Genomic DNA, 13293 nt, shown 5'->3' with positions numbered 1-13293 from the left:
TTCAGAAGAATATGAATTAACATGGAGGGGGAATCAGTAGGCTCAGTGTGCTTTTTTGAGTAATCTTTTGTTGATTAAAAGTAAGTTTCCCTTAGCCAGTATCCTACTTCTGACAGCAGTCAGAATGAATATCTCTTGTTGAGGGGAATAAATAATATCTTACCAGATTGCTCAATTAGAGACAATCTTTTAGGCCACAAATAATATCGATTGCTTTAACAAGGTAATACTAGATCTTGCTTTGCTTAAATCTTTGGCTCATTATTGCTACAGAGGTACCATAGCTAAAATTGGTTTACTTGCTCTGATAGAGGATCTCCAAGGAAGCAGGAATCATTTAAGGGAGGAATTTGTTTTGCTTTAACTGTATGGTTTTGCACCTGTAAATGTTTGATTTTATTTAATCTAAGACTGCCGATTTTTCTAGTGCTTATCTGTTAACACAGAATAAATACATTCTTTGATAATATATGATAATCACAGAACAAGCGTGTCTTGATCTAGAAGAATGCTAGTCCTTCAAAATGTTGATAGTGAGATTAGCGTTCCTCAATTAAATCCTGAGTCTGAAACTTAAGGTTGAGCATAAATTTTTTTCTGTAGAACTGTAATGCCAAGTTTGCTAAATACTTCTGTTCTTTCAAATTAGCATTGACGATGCGCTTCAGGTTAAGATTACAGACAATGCACTATCTCGAGACCTCTTTCCTATGGACTACCATTGCCTGGGAGATAATGAGAACAGACCAGTTCGATGGATGGCTCTTGAAAGCCTGGTTAACAATGAATTTTCCAGTGCTAGTGATGTGGTAAGGTGTTGGTTTTGGTTTTTTCTTTCCCCTCTCTTACATTTTGTAAATGTATTCTGTTGACATTTTCCCCTTTTTTTTCAGCCGTTGGAGAATCATGGCACTGAATAGATAACAGTGATTTTTCCAGAGCAGCATCTATACACTTGCTTCCTGAACTTGCTGCTTGTGGCAGATAGTTCAAAGGTCAAGCAGGCCCTTCTTGCACAGCAAAATTGTCCGTTGCACACTGTTCTCCTTGGTACCATTAGCAGAAAAAGCAATTAAATTCAGTGAGCAATCTGTATTGGGACTTGTCTGCTATTTGAATGAACGTGATACAGAGTCCACAACAGCGTATTTCAGTTGCAGTCTCACAGATAGAGAAAAGAGGGGAAGAATTGCTTCCCTTGACGTGCTGGCTACACTTAGCTAACACAGCGCAGAATGCAGCTGGCTTCTTTTGCTTCAAGGGCATGCTGCTGATGTGTTCAGCTCGTTCACCAGGACCCGCAGGTCCTTTTCTGCAAAGCTGCTTTCTAGGTGGTCAGCCTCAGCCAGTCCTGGTGGCATGGAGTTATTCCCTCCCAGATGCAGGACTTTGCATTTGCTTTCCTTGAACTTTGAGGTTCCTGTCAGCCCATTTCTGCAGTTTCTTGAGGTCTTCCTGCAGAACCCTGTCCTCCAGCCTGTCAGCCACTCTGCCTAGATTGGTATCATCCATGAACTTCCTGAGAGTCCAGGTTGCTACTGAAGATAAAACAGTATTGAGTCCTGAGCAATGCCACTAATAACCAGCTGCTAGTTGGACTACTACTGCTGGTAACAGCAACTTGAGTCCAGCAGTACAGCCACTTTAATGTCAACATGTCACTAATTTGGTATAACGATGCTGTGGCATCCTTACCATCCTTTGGTATAAGGATGCTGTGGCCTTCAAAGGCCTTGCTGAAGTCAAGGTGAACATCCATTGCTCACCTTGTGTCCACTAATACTGTCTTCTCAGCAAAGAACTAGTCAGGATAGTCAGGCACAGTTTGCCTTCAATAAATCCACGCTGGCTGTTCCCAGACACCTTTATGCTTCATATGCATGGAAGTGACTTCCAGGATCACATGCTCCCCAACATTAGCAGGAGCTGATGTTAGACTACCTAGCCCATAGTTCCTTGGATCCCACCTCTTCAAGAGGGTGCCTTTTTTCCAGTTGTCAGCAACCTCCCCCAGTTGCAGTGGCCTTTCAAAGATGATGAGAGCAGCGTTGCAATGACTTCAACCTGCTCCCTCGGCACTCTTTGATGCATCCTGTCTGGTACAGTGGTCTGGTGTGTATGCGCTTGGCTTCAGTGCAGCCTAAAGGTTTTCCTCTATGGGCATTTCTTGGTAGTTTACTCTGCTGAGCTTTGGTTTTCCAAACTCCATCCCTGCATGCTGTTGCATTCTCACTGTATTCTTCCAAGTAGCCTTCTCCTGCTTCCACCCTCCCTTTCCTTCCTTAGTGTCTGAGCTTAGTCAGTGCATCCATAGTGGCCTTCTACCATGCTTGTTCAGCTTCCTGCACATCAGAACGGGCTGTTGTTGTGCTTACAGGAGCTTGTCCTTGAAGATCAACCTGTGGTAATTAGAGTGCTCATTAATGGTAAACCACTTGCCCTTATGATCTGTGTCTTCCTGCTAAAGGGGTATTTTCTTTGGTAATGATGCTTTCCTTAACATGGCTACATCCAGAGATTGTAACCTGCATCTAGTTTAGAGAACTTTTCAAAAGTTCTGGTTGGGTTTTTTTTTCCTCATTGCCATGGTCTCTGTACTAGTGCTCAAGCCACATAAACAACAACAACAAAAAGAAAAAGGGAAGGAGTCAGCTCTGCTCCAGAAATACTTCTGTACTCATTGGAAAATGTGTGGGGAAAATGTGTTATACAAACTTGAAGACAGAACAGGAAATAGAAGTTGCCTGTAAAAGCATGTTTTTATAATACTAAATGGGATCAATTAAATGTTGATTTCTTATTCGTTTTTTTAAATCTGGAACACAAAAGCGTTCACTGTTCATGAAGACTGGACTTGGAAATAAAAGCTTATGTAACACTGGCAGTGAAATGTAGACTTTTATTCGGATGAAGGCACTTCAGTATCATAACCATTTCAGAAAACTCTAGTGCAGTTCAGCATATAGTCCACACTATTTTAATACAGAACTCAGTTTTGCATTTATAGGGATAAATTATATAGGGATAAATGCAACTCAGCTTCTAATACATAGCTATGTATGCAAAGTTAAGAACTATCTGAGTTTTGCAGTGTGCAAAACTGGACAGTTTTTCTGGGTGTAGAAAATACTATCTGCCCTAAATATCATCTTTGCATTTTCCTGGACGCTTTTGACAAATACGGTGTAATATTTTTTCCGTCTGCTTGCTAGGAACAAATCTAGTTATTGGTTGCATGTAACATAATCGGTGATGAAATCTGTTACAAGCAATTTAGGTGGTGCCTGTTAAGATGCAATTGGCATGTGTTCTAGGCTTGCTTTTTGGATGCATTTCTTTAAAATGGTTTTGCTGGCTTGAAACATTCCTAATGTGTTCCTCCTCTGCCAACATGTATATCAGTCAGCCAAAGTGTAGCAAAACAAAACACGATTCCTGTTGAATTTTAATTCTGTGGTTTTTTTCCCCCCCTCTGTTGCATGTGAAGCTCTGCATCTCTTTATGCCATTTGTATGCAGTTAGTTATGGAATTAGAAATAGCCATATTCTCAGAGTAGTTTTGTTTGAATCGCCCTTTATTCTCACGTTCTTGGTGCACCACTACTTGTCCCTCAGCATTTTCTTAACTGCACATAAAAAGGATGTCCTCCCCTGCCTTCCCATGCTGCTAATAGATGGCTGTTCAGAGTGGGGCTGCATCTGTACCCCTGCTATTCTCTAGCTCTGAGCTTCCCATCAGTGTCCACTAACAGTATCCCTTAGTTAAGGCTTTGGTTGGGAGTTTGTTTTGATTAAAACCAAGAATCTTTAAAGGCTTGCAAAATTCTGCCCCTTTTTAATAAATCATGATGTTTGCAGCACTTGTAACTTCAGCAGTGAATCATCAGTGTGCAGCGTCGGCACCATCTATGTTTTGTCTCTTGATACCAGCTAGTAAATAATTTTACTTGTACTGTGCTTGCACATGAATTGATTGTTTGGGTTCTTTTTTTTTTTTACCACCTTAAGCTCCTTTTGGCAAGTATTGTCAGCTGAATGTGTGGAATGCTGATCCAGCTATCAGATTTACTTGGATGAAATCTTTATTTTTCTCATGGGTCCTACTTCTGAGCATATGCTGAAAATATACAGATTACTCATTTTAAGAAATGATGGTTTCATTCAGTCTGCTCTTCTGAACCTTTGATTTCAGAGACCTTTTTTAGGAATTTCGTGTAGTGTTTTGAAGAGGTAAAATGTAATATAATTTTTTCAAAATGGTGGGTTTAGTGTTTAATGTTCCTTAGATTTGTTAAGTGTTTTGAAATGTCATCCTGGAAGAATACAGTAAATACATGATTTGTTTAAGCTCTTAAAACTTAGTGCACTAAGATTTTAATTTTAGTTCGTGACACCTGTTCTGTGATTCTTAATTGTCCCTATTCAAGACAAAGTTTTGTCATGTTGAACTTGGAGATATATATATATATATAGCATTTATATAAAGCTTTCTTACTCTGTGTAGTCTTACTCATGACTGATTTTGTGGAATGTCTGAAGGAGCTCCCAAAATTTGACATGCTCTGTTAATGCTGTATGCTATTTCTTTTTAGTGGGCCTTCGGAGTAACGCTGTGGGAGCTGATGACTTTAGGTCAGACTCCATATGTCGACATTGACCCCTTTGAGATGGCTGCTTATTTAAAGGATGGCTATCGAATAGCTCAGCCAATCAACTGCCCTGATGAACTGTAAGTGCATGTTTTTGGAGAGAGGATAAAATGTCTATTTTGTTACCAGCATGTTAAGCAAGCCTTATCAATGAAAGAGCCAGGTTTGCCTTCCCATGCCTGTTTATTCTGCCTTTTAGGCTGACCCTTGTGTAAGTATTTGTGTGGCTTCAGTGACCTATGTCAAGGAACTCAGGAAACGCTTTTTTTTGTTGTTGTTGAGTTTCACTTAATCCTGACCCAACTCTCTTCCTTATTCTGACACATGGGAGAAATGGGGTTGATCAGCAGGATGGGAGGAGGGAGGCAAAGGGACCAGGGGTTTTCAGCTTAGTGTTTGTGGGACTGCAGTGTAGGAAGCCACTAGGGTTGTAGGTAGAGGGAATGTCTGTTCTCTCAGCAAGACTATGGAGAAGTACTGTGTGTAGTGGAGTTAAATGGCAGTGCTTGAGGTGTTTATTCATAATCCTAATGGTATAGGAGAATGCAAGAGCACAGGCCCTACCTTCTGCCTCATGTGTTCTTCTAAATCCTCTTCCCATAAACCTACCTTCTGCCTTGTGTTCTTCTAAATCCACTTCCCATAAACCTACCACAGAAACAGTTTGAACTATGCTTTTACAATAGTTGAGCAATTTCTGATGAATTATGTATTGCTTCCTCCTGGATTGTCTCTGACTTGTATCTTAAATCAAACAAGTGCTTTCAGTCACAGCACATTTATTGATCATTTCAGGTGTCTTCTGAAGGAGTTGTTCAGCATTGTGTATCAGAAGATACAGGGTTCCTTTTCCCTCTCTAGTCAGCAGGTTTTCTAGTGGCAAATGCTGTTTTTCATTTTCAGGCTGGGATGGTGGTCGCCTGGCTTACGTTCTCATGTCTTCCATTTGTGTTCATCTTGCAGGTTTGCTGTGATGGCCTGCTGTTGGGCCCTAGATCCTGAAGAGAGACCCAAGTTTCAGCAGCTGGTGCAATGTCTAACTGAATTTCATGCAGCGTTGGGAGCCTACGTCTGAAACTGCAGAAGATGATTCAATTCACTGATTGGGAGAAGGCATGGCATACCTCTGCATCTCCATGCATCACGTGGACTCACATACGTGATAAAGCAACACCAAAGGGAGAAAGCACTTCTTCCAAAACACTGTGCCTTAGAATGCTTTAGTAGTCTGAAGTTTTTTGTAAGACCTCTTGATGTTGAATATTTTCTAGGTATCACTTTTGCTAAGTTAAATTGAGACCTTTTTATTTGCCATCAGGATTTTTAAAGTGTAGTGATAGTGAACTTAAACGCGAGATTTGGATGGACTTTGCACTCTTACAACAGACACATGATTTTTTTGAAGGGTATATGGAACTGGTACAAAAGTGAGGATAGGGGAAATTAATGCAAAAGCCACACTGCAGAAAATTTTCCCTGCTTTTTAAAAATGTCAAAACTGAATCTTTCTGACCAGCTCTAGTGTTTGTACTTGTATGTATCTGGAATAGCTTTTTAGTATCAACTTCTTCTATTTTGAGACAATAGCACATTGTGGTTGGATCCACAAGCGGCATCTTACTTTTTTAACCCATTCACAAATGTTTTTGGGAAAGCTGGTCTTCAGGATACAATATCCCCTTTTTAAAGCAGTAAGTGATTATGTAAAAGTGATTCCAGTTTACCTCATACAGAGAGTAGTAAAGGTGGGGTAAAAATGGTGCCCCTCCTTGCAGATAAAAGGCTGATGTGATTTTTAAGATGGTTTTATGTGCTAAATAGAGGCCTTCAGAGAAGCGCCGAAGCAGCCCTTGTGTGGGAGTCTTTCACCTCAGACTTCTGGATCGCAGTTTCTCTTGTTCAGAAAGGTACTGGTTGTTTTTTATGGGCTTTTATGGCCTGAAGTGGGCTTAAATATATAAATATATATTTGTAAAGACACTTGCAGAGTAAAGAATGTTTTTCTATTACATCTAATGTGAAAGCTTGGTCCCTCACATTGCCCTGTGTATTGAAGGTTGGTGGTTGTCATTGGGCTGGAGTTGGTATGAAGACAAGGTGGATTGCCTGCCTCCCTCCCTGCAGAACTAGTCCCTGAGACTTAATACATTGTCCTGCTGCTGCCTTTAACCCCATTCTTCTTTAATCCATTCCACCCCAGGTTATTTTGAGTTGAACATTACTTAAGAGGACTGAACGAGGTGTTTCAGGAAAATGCGTGGTGATCCACTGATTCAGCCTCAGTAACTTTCATATTCTCTATAGAACAGTTATTTGTAGAATAACTTCCAGTTCTTCAAATGAACTGTAGATTGCATCCTTTACATGATGGCAACATGAGGCAGGTTGCACTTTAGCACAATGTGAAATGTGAAAAATTACCTTTTGTCTCACACCATCTTCAGAATAAAGCACCCATAACCTCAAGCGTTTGTGCAGCTGCATGGTTGGGACCATTTCCCTGTCAGGCTCTGTAGCGATCGTAGCATTTTAGGAGACTCTGGTCTGCAAGTACGAGCAGCTGGATTTGGCTGTGTCATGCAGATGTGTAGCTTTTGTTCTTTCCCGAGTTTTGAACCTTGCTGAAAAAAATTAATTCTTTCTAATTAGTATCACGTGAGGCAGAACTTTGTGTGGTCTGTTCTCAGTCTCGCAGGCTGCACCTTTGTGTTGCTGAACTAAAATGGAGTGTCCTTCAAAATGCAGGAGCTTTTCTATCTGTACTTAGGTGTTAGTTATCTGTGTGGCTAGTGAACCAAGTCTTGCTTTATCCTAGAAGGAAATTTTCCTGCTGGCTCAAGTTTGAGCATGTTATGATAGGCTGTGCTTGCTTGAATGAATTGAAACTGCTTGAATGAATTGAATCATTTGGTTGGCTTTGGAGTCACTGAGTTTTGTTGGAGATAGCAGTAAGGCTTCGGTTGTGTGTATCTCTGATCTTCTTCTTTTCTGACCCAGGAAAACTACCCAATGTCAGTACTTGTTTATGATGACTTGGTTGTTAAAGCTATCAGTGGCAAGTTATTAGTATCCAGATCTGTGTTATGGGGATCTACAGAGGTCATAGCTGTAAGATTTACTTGAGATTGGAAATCAGCCCAGGGTGAAAATGGTATGCATGTGTATGTACTTCACAGGGTAGTATACTCTTCACTGAGTGCACTGTAGTAGTCACATACAAGGTGTATATCTTGCAAGAGCTGTTTGCCTCTGATGTATCTGAAGTGACATATAACCACTGTGGCCTTAAGGTGGCTTAGGGATGTACTGCACCTCAAGCTGCTTGGCTCAATCAGCATGAGCTGTGGGAATGGTAAACTACGTCAGCTTTTCCTTTGATAGGCTATTTCGCATCTACTCCCAGATGAGTGTGCACATCAGTACAGACCAAGAAGCTGTTCAGTGTGGTGTTAAGATATAGATACAACTATCAATTTTGGAAATTCTACTTTCATTTAAACATGCTTCACCTACAGGGGTTAAAGCTAAGACAGGCATTTTGCTGATAGCAGAGCTACCTAGAGTAGATTCCTTGCAAGTGTTTATTGTACCTAAGATTGAAAATAGCTTTCATGCTGGCATTTTTCTTCACTGCTGCATGTGATATATCTTAGCTCCATGGCCTTTTTAGGAAAGGTCTTGAGGAGCAGGTCACTTGGGTAGAAGACTGAACATTTTCCTTCCAGAAAGTCTGTATTTTATCAGAAGCATCTACTCTTAAAGTACACAGAAAAGTCTCAGTATTGAAGTTTGGATTGATCCAATACCTGTTACCTGAATACAAATACACACCCTCTTACCAAGGTCCAGTATGGCACCATGTTTTATGCTGGAGAGGCATCAAGAACATGTTGACGATAGCCTTCAGGCTTACAAGCTCCAGTGGCAGACTAGGATGGAGGCGTATTTTGTTTTGACAAGAAGGGGATGAAAGAAGAGTGGCTGTTTTGGCCATACTAAACATATCATAGTCTTTCTTCAATCTTTTTTCCCCATGTCTGACTTTGAACAGGAGGTAACAGGGTCTGGCAGAGAGGTACAACCTGTGGACTTCATGTGCAGAAAAGATGTTTTGTATGTGGGAGAGCCAGGAGATAGGAGCTAAAGAAGAAGGAAACAGCTGAGAAAGTCCTAATCAAATTTCTGGGGAAAATAGCAGGGTGGGGGTGGACCGGTCCTCTCTGCACCCAACCCTCTAGAGCATGATAGCTCCTTGCTGTGGATCCTCTATAAAATAATGTCACTGGAGAACCTCCATTTCACTTGGAGTGCTGATGTTGAAACTGTAGGGGAGGTGTTGTGGAGAGGGTTGGGGAAGCAGCTGTCAGTAACTCTCTTGATGGGCTTAGAGACAAAAATGAGTAAACCATGTCGGATGAGAGTGGGTTTTGGAAATTATAGTGCTCCTGTATTAAGGAAAAGCCAAAGGAGAGGCTTAGTAAAGCAGTAAAAGAAACTATGAAACTGACCCTTGGGAGAGCTAGATGGAGCATGACTAAGTAAGTCAAGGAGTAAGTCAAGGAGGTAAAAGAACAGAAAGCTGTGGCTACAGGAAAGGGAGGAAATGAGGAGGATTGTGGCTTCCAGGTTGTGTTCTTGGGGGTGTGATGCTGGATGAAAAAGGTAGGCAAGAAGAGGTAAAAGGCAAGATAAGTTGAGCATTAAGTGCAAGGTGTCATGGGACTCCCTATGGAAGCAGAGGTCAGGGTTGGTTCGGAGGACTTATGATGGAGTAGGGCTCCAGAGTGGAGGGGATCAAATCACAGAGAGGAAAAAACAGTGGTAAAAGAGGAGAAGGCTGAGAGCAGACAATTCATCAACAGTGGTGGGTCGAGAGCTGTGGAGGTACTAAATAAGGAATATGAAGGGCACCTGGAAAGCAATGCTGGGAGAATGGCTGCTCCATGGGCAGTTTTTCCATGTAACTCAAGAGATGCCTTGGAGGATCAAAGCATTCTTCTTGGCTGTCTTGGCCAGCCTTCACATTCAGGTTGTCCTCTGTTTCTCACTGCAACTGTCTCCAGGTTTTCAGTGAAGGGTGAGGTTGGCATGCCAAAAGGAGGTGCACATGAAGATGGTGCCATTTGTTTCTACTAGAGGTGACCTTGCTTTATTGAAGTTTATTGAATTTTTTTTCTTGAGTTTGGCGCTAAGAATTGGCACCCCACCCCAAACTGTTTGGCTAATAGCCTTTGTGCTAGGACTTGTGAGAAGGTTTTCAACTATTTTCTCTGGAAGGACACGTGTGGTGTGCTCAACTATGTGCATGGAAAGGGCTTGAGTCAGCTGGTGCTTTTCAGAAGAGGGTGGAAATATTGCCAAGACTGTGGAACTTGTGTAAGGGTATTGAGTTTTTGTGCTAGCTGATGGATATGAATAATTTTGAAGAAAAGGAGGATTTAAAAAAAAAAAAAAGAAAAGAAAAAAAGTCCTCTTGTGAAAAGAGTGGTATGAGTGCATCAACTTCATATTGAATGAGTATATTCCTCGCAGGTAAATCTGCGTACTTGGGGCCAGGTATAAATTTGGCTGTCTTCTGCAGTTCAGTCCCAAAGTCCCATAGTACCAGCTCTGAAATGCTTACCTTTGAAAGTATTCAAATACACACACCACACACAAATACAAATGCCAGTGTTAAAAAACCTCACTTGACATTAATGAAAGTGAACATGCATGAAGGTTGTTCATGCAAGCCTCGGTATAGTGTTCTGGGAAGCAGCCCTTGGTGTGTTTTCTAGCTAACACATGGTGTATTTTTTCAACATGGCATGTGATTTGTGCAAATGATCTGTGATCCAAGGATTGCGCGTGTTCAAGGCTGTGTTAACTCAGCATAAGAAAACTCTGTCAGGTGAACTCCTCTTGGTGTTGGCAGATTGTTATTGCAGGATGTGATATGAGTCCAGCCATAGCCTTTGATCTCAGCACAGGAATTTTGGTGAGAAGCCATTGGAAGAAATAAAAGAAATCTGATTAAAATAAGAAAAAGGGCAGGCTGCCTCCTGAGGCTAACAGCCTGCTGAGAACTGATGTGAGTGAGGTTTGATCAAAACAGCTTGCGGGAGCCACAGAGTGCCCGATAAGGAGCTGATCTGGCAGCTGAAATCTGCAGTGCTTCTGCTGGGGGAGTGAGGCTTTTACGCCCTTGCACATCCAGGTTCTTACAACCAGATAAAGACATTCCTGCAGCCATTCATGCACTCCATGCGGTGATGCTCTTGGTAATTGCTGCTTCCTCCCTGGTAAGGATGTGGAGAACATATCTTCTCTCTGGAGTGCTGCCTTGCAAATATCAGATTGAAATGGCATTACAGGGAGGGAATATTTTGGGGGTGGAGGGAATGTGCTTTATTTCTGATGGCTCATCTCGTTCCTATAAGGAGTGGACCTTGCCTATCCTGACCTCTAACTGTATCTTGCCTTGGAGCAACATCTCGTGTATAGTGCTGCTAAGCACTTCCTAAGTATTGCCTATTTGATAAAAAGAAGAGGCTTGTATTATCATGCAGTAGCTCTGTAGCAAAAGGCAAGGTTTTATTGTAAGATTCAGTGTTTTGGGGGGTCAGTTACTGGCCTGATTGGGGCTGACCATACTAGGCTTAGGACTCAGGAAAGCTTGGTATGTGTTCCCATGTGCTGACTTATATTGGTGTCCTACAGCCCCACCAGAACTGCACCAGCTGAATGCTCCTTTGATGGAACTGTCTCACGTTTGAGCCATCTGCTGTCATGCTTCCCTTGGCTGGAAAAGGCAATAATGTTAGTTCTGTCTCCTTCCTTTCATGGCACAGAAACTGTTCTCAATTGCATAAACAAGTGTGGCTCACTAACTCAAGGACCAGCTCTCACTCCAAGTCTGATGCTACAGATAGGAGATCCCTTTCCAGGGCTGCAGAGCAGCTGAAGCAGCCAGACATGTCAGCTTTACAAAAGCTTAAAATCAAAGCATTTTTCCACTAAGAAACCCAAGAAATACACAGAGTTAAACAAAATAACTACCCCAAGTGTATTTCTGATTCAGCTGTTGGCCTCTGCATTCCTAGAGTGGGAGAGGCTGGATGCACCAAATAACCCTGTCTCCTCCTCTCCCTCCCTCCTGCCCCCTGGCCTCTTCTTCAGCTCAGTTTCATCTGTAGTCTCAGCTTCCACCTTGTTTTCTTCTGCTCAAGTGAGATGCACTTCATTTTAGTTTATTCTAGCTCTTTTTTGCTTAGTAAGTTTTAGGTCAACCTCTTGTGTTGTCTCCTATTGTGTTACCATCCCCTGAGCTTTTGACCCGAAGAGGTAGGTTATCTCTGGGAGTAACCCTCTTCCCATGGGGAAACTCTTCCTGTGCCTTGCATCGATGTGGAGCCAAAACACTTTGCAAGCAACCAGAAACCCTGGCACTGGCTGCAAGCAATCCCCCAGTCTGAGCACTTGGGCTTGTTAGTGAGACAAAATTAATCTTGCTGAAACTGTAGTTTGTAAGAGAAGGACCTATGTGGTGCAGTTCGTTTCATCCTGTAGACGACATTGAAAATGGCTTGGACCTAGGCACACACATACATCAGGACATAGGTCCAGAGGTATACTGCAACTGTGTGGGGATATATATGGTGGCTCCCTATCACATTCCATTATGGAAGTCACTTGGTCTGCAGCCATGTGCCCCGTATCCCATCCTGTCCTCCAGCGGGAGAGCTTGCTTCTGGTGGAATCCTTCTTGCTTGTGGACACAAGAATGGCTCCACTTCCTCCTCAGATACCCTCTTCAGACTGCAGTGAAAGCCCCTTTGCATTTTTGTGGCCCCTTGGCACACGAGTCAGGGGTTCCCTCTGATCTGGCAGGCTGAGAACTGCAGAAGCATAGTGTCGTGCAGCTTGCATGGGAGAGACCTGCAGCAAGAGTCTGGCTGCTCGGGGATCATCTCCTGGAGCTGTCCAACACCTTCAAAAGAAGCATTTTCAGGTTTTGTTTTTTTTTAAACAGAGTTCTGTGCAAGTCCCAGGCTTGTTTGTCCAACAAAAGCTGATCACTCTCCAAGGGTGAGGGGTAGGGAGGAAGGTTATGGTAGGTGGCTCCAGTATGTTTGTGATGCTTCAGCCTCTGGAATAGACTTGGAGAAGGCCAGAAGCCGAAGCACCAGATGCCAAGTGCATTTCTGCTGCAAAGCTCAGGTGAAAGTGAATAGGAATCTCTTCTGGATACCCTGTGCAGAATGCAAATCAAGTGCTGTAGCTAACATCTAAAAGCTGTCTTCAAGCTTAACCAATCGCAGAGGTCCCACTTAGGGCTTCTCAGCCACCTGCCCAGTCCCTCTGTGTCCCACACCTCTGTCCAGGCACCTCTTGTCTAATGCTGCTGTGAGTACTTGTTGGTTCTTCAAGCCCCTTTGCCTCCAGAGAAGCATGCTGTCCCTCAGCGAAGGCTTTCCCCTCAACTAAAATGGAGCTGAGCTGGTGAGACTTTAAACAAAATTGTCCTCCAAGCTTTGTTTTTGAGCTAAGAGAAACCCACAGATAGGGAAAGCACTGTGCTGGGGATGATTCATGCTCTAGGAGGAAAAATAAACGGATCCTCTGTCTTCAGTGATGCAAATGGGACAGACATTGGTAACACCTC

The 13293-nt window shown here is 42.5% G+C and overlaps 1 protein-coding gene across 3 annotated transcripts in view; it reads left to right on the top strand.

Annotated features, from left to right (window-relative positions):
* The window catches only part of RYK (receptor like tyrosine kinase), a 67533-nt gene extending 60904 nt beyond the window's left edge, over positions 1-6629 (top strand). For all 3 annotated transcript variants that reach the window (XM_072868690.1, XM_072868689.1, XM_072868688.1), the window contains 3 exons: positions 650-809; positions 4593-4729; positions 5613-6629. In XM_072868690.1, coding sequence (XP_072724791.1) covers positions 650-809; positions 4593-4729; positions 5613-5724 — 409 coding nt within the window. In that variant the 3' untranslated portion in view covers positions 5725-6629. The remainder of the gene's footprint in view (positions 1-649; positions 810-4592; positions 4730-5612) is intronic.
* The last annotated feature ends 6664 nt before the right edge of the window (positions 6630-13293 follow it).

The sequence above is a fragment of the Ciconia boyciana genome, chromosome 7 (assembly GCF_034638445.1).
Source record: "Ciconia boyciana chromosome 7, ASM3463844v1, whole genome shotgun sequence".
Lineage (NCBI taxonomy): Eukaryota > Metazoa > Chordata > Aves > Ciconiiformes > Ciconiidae > Ciconia > Ciconia boyciana.
The sequence above is the reverse complement of the archived record's forward strand: the minus strand, read 5'-3'. Positions and strand labels throughout refer to the sequence as shown.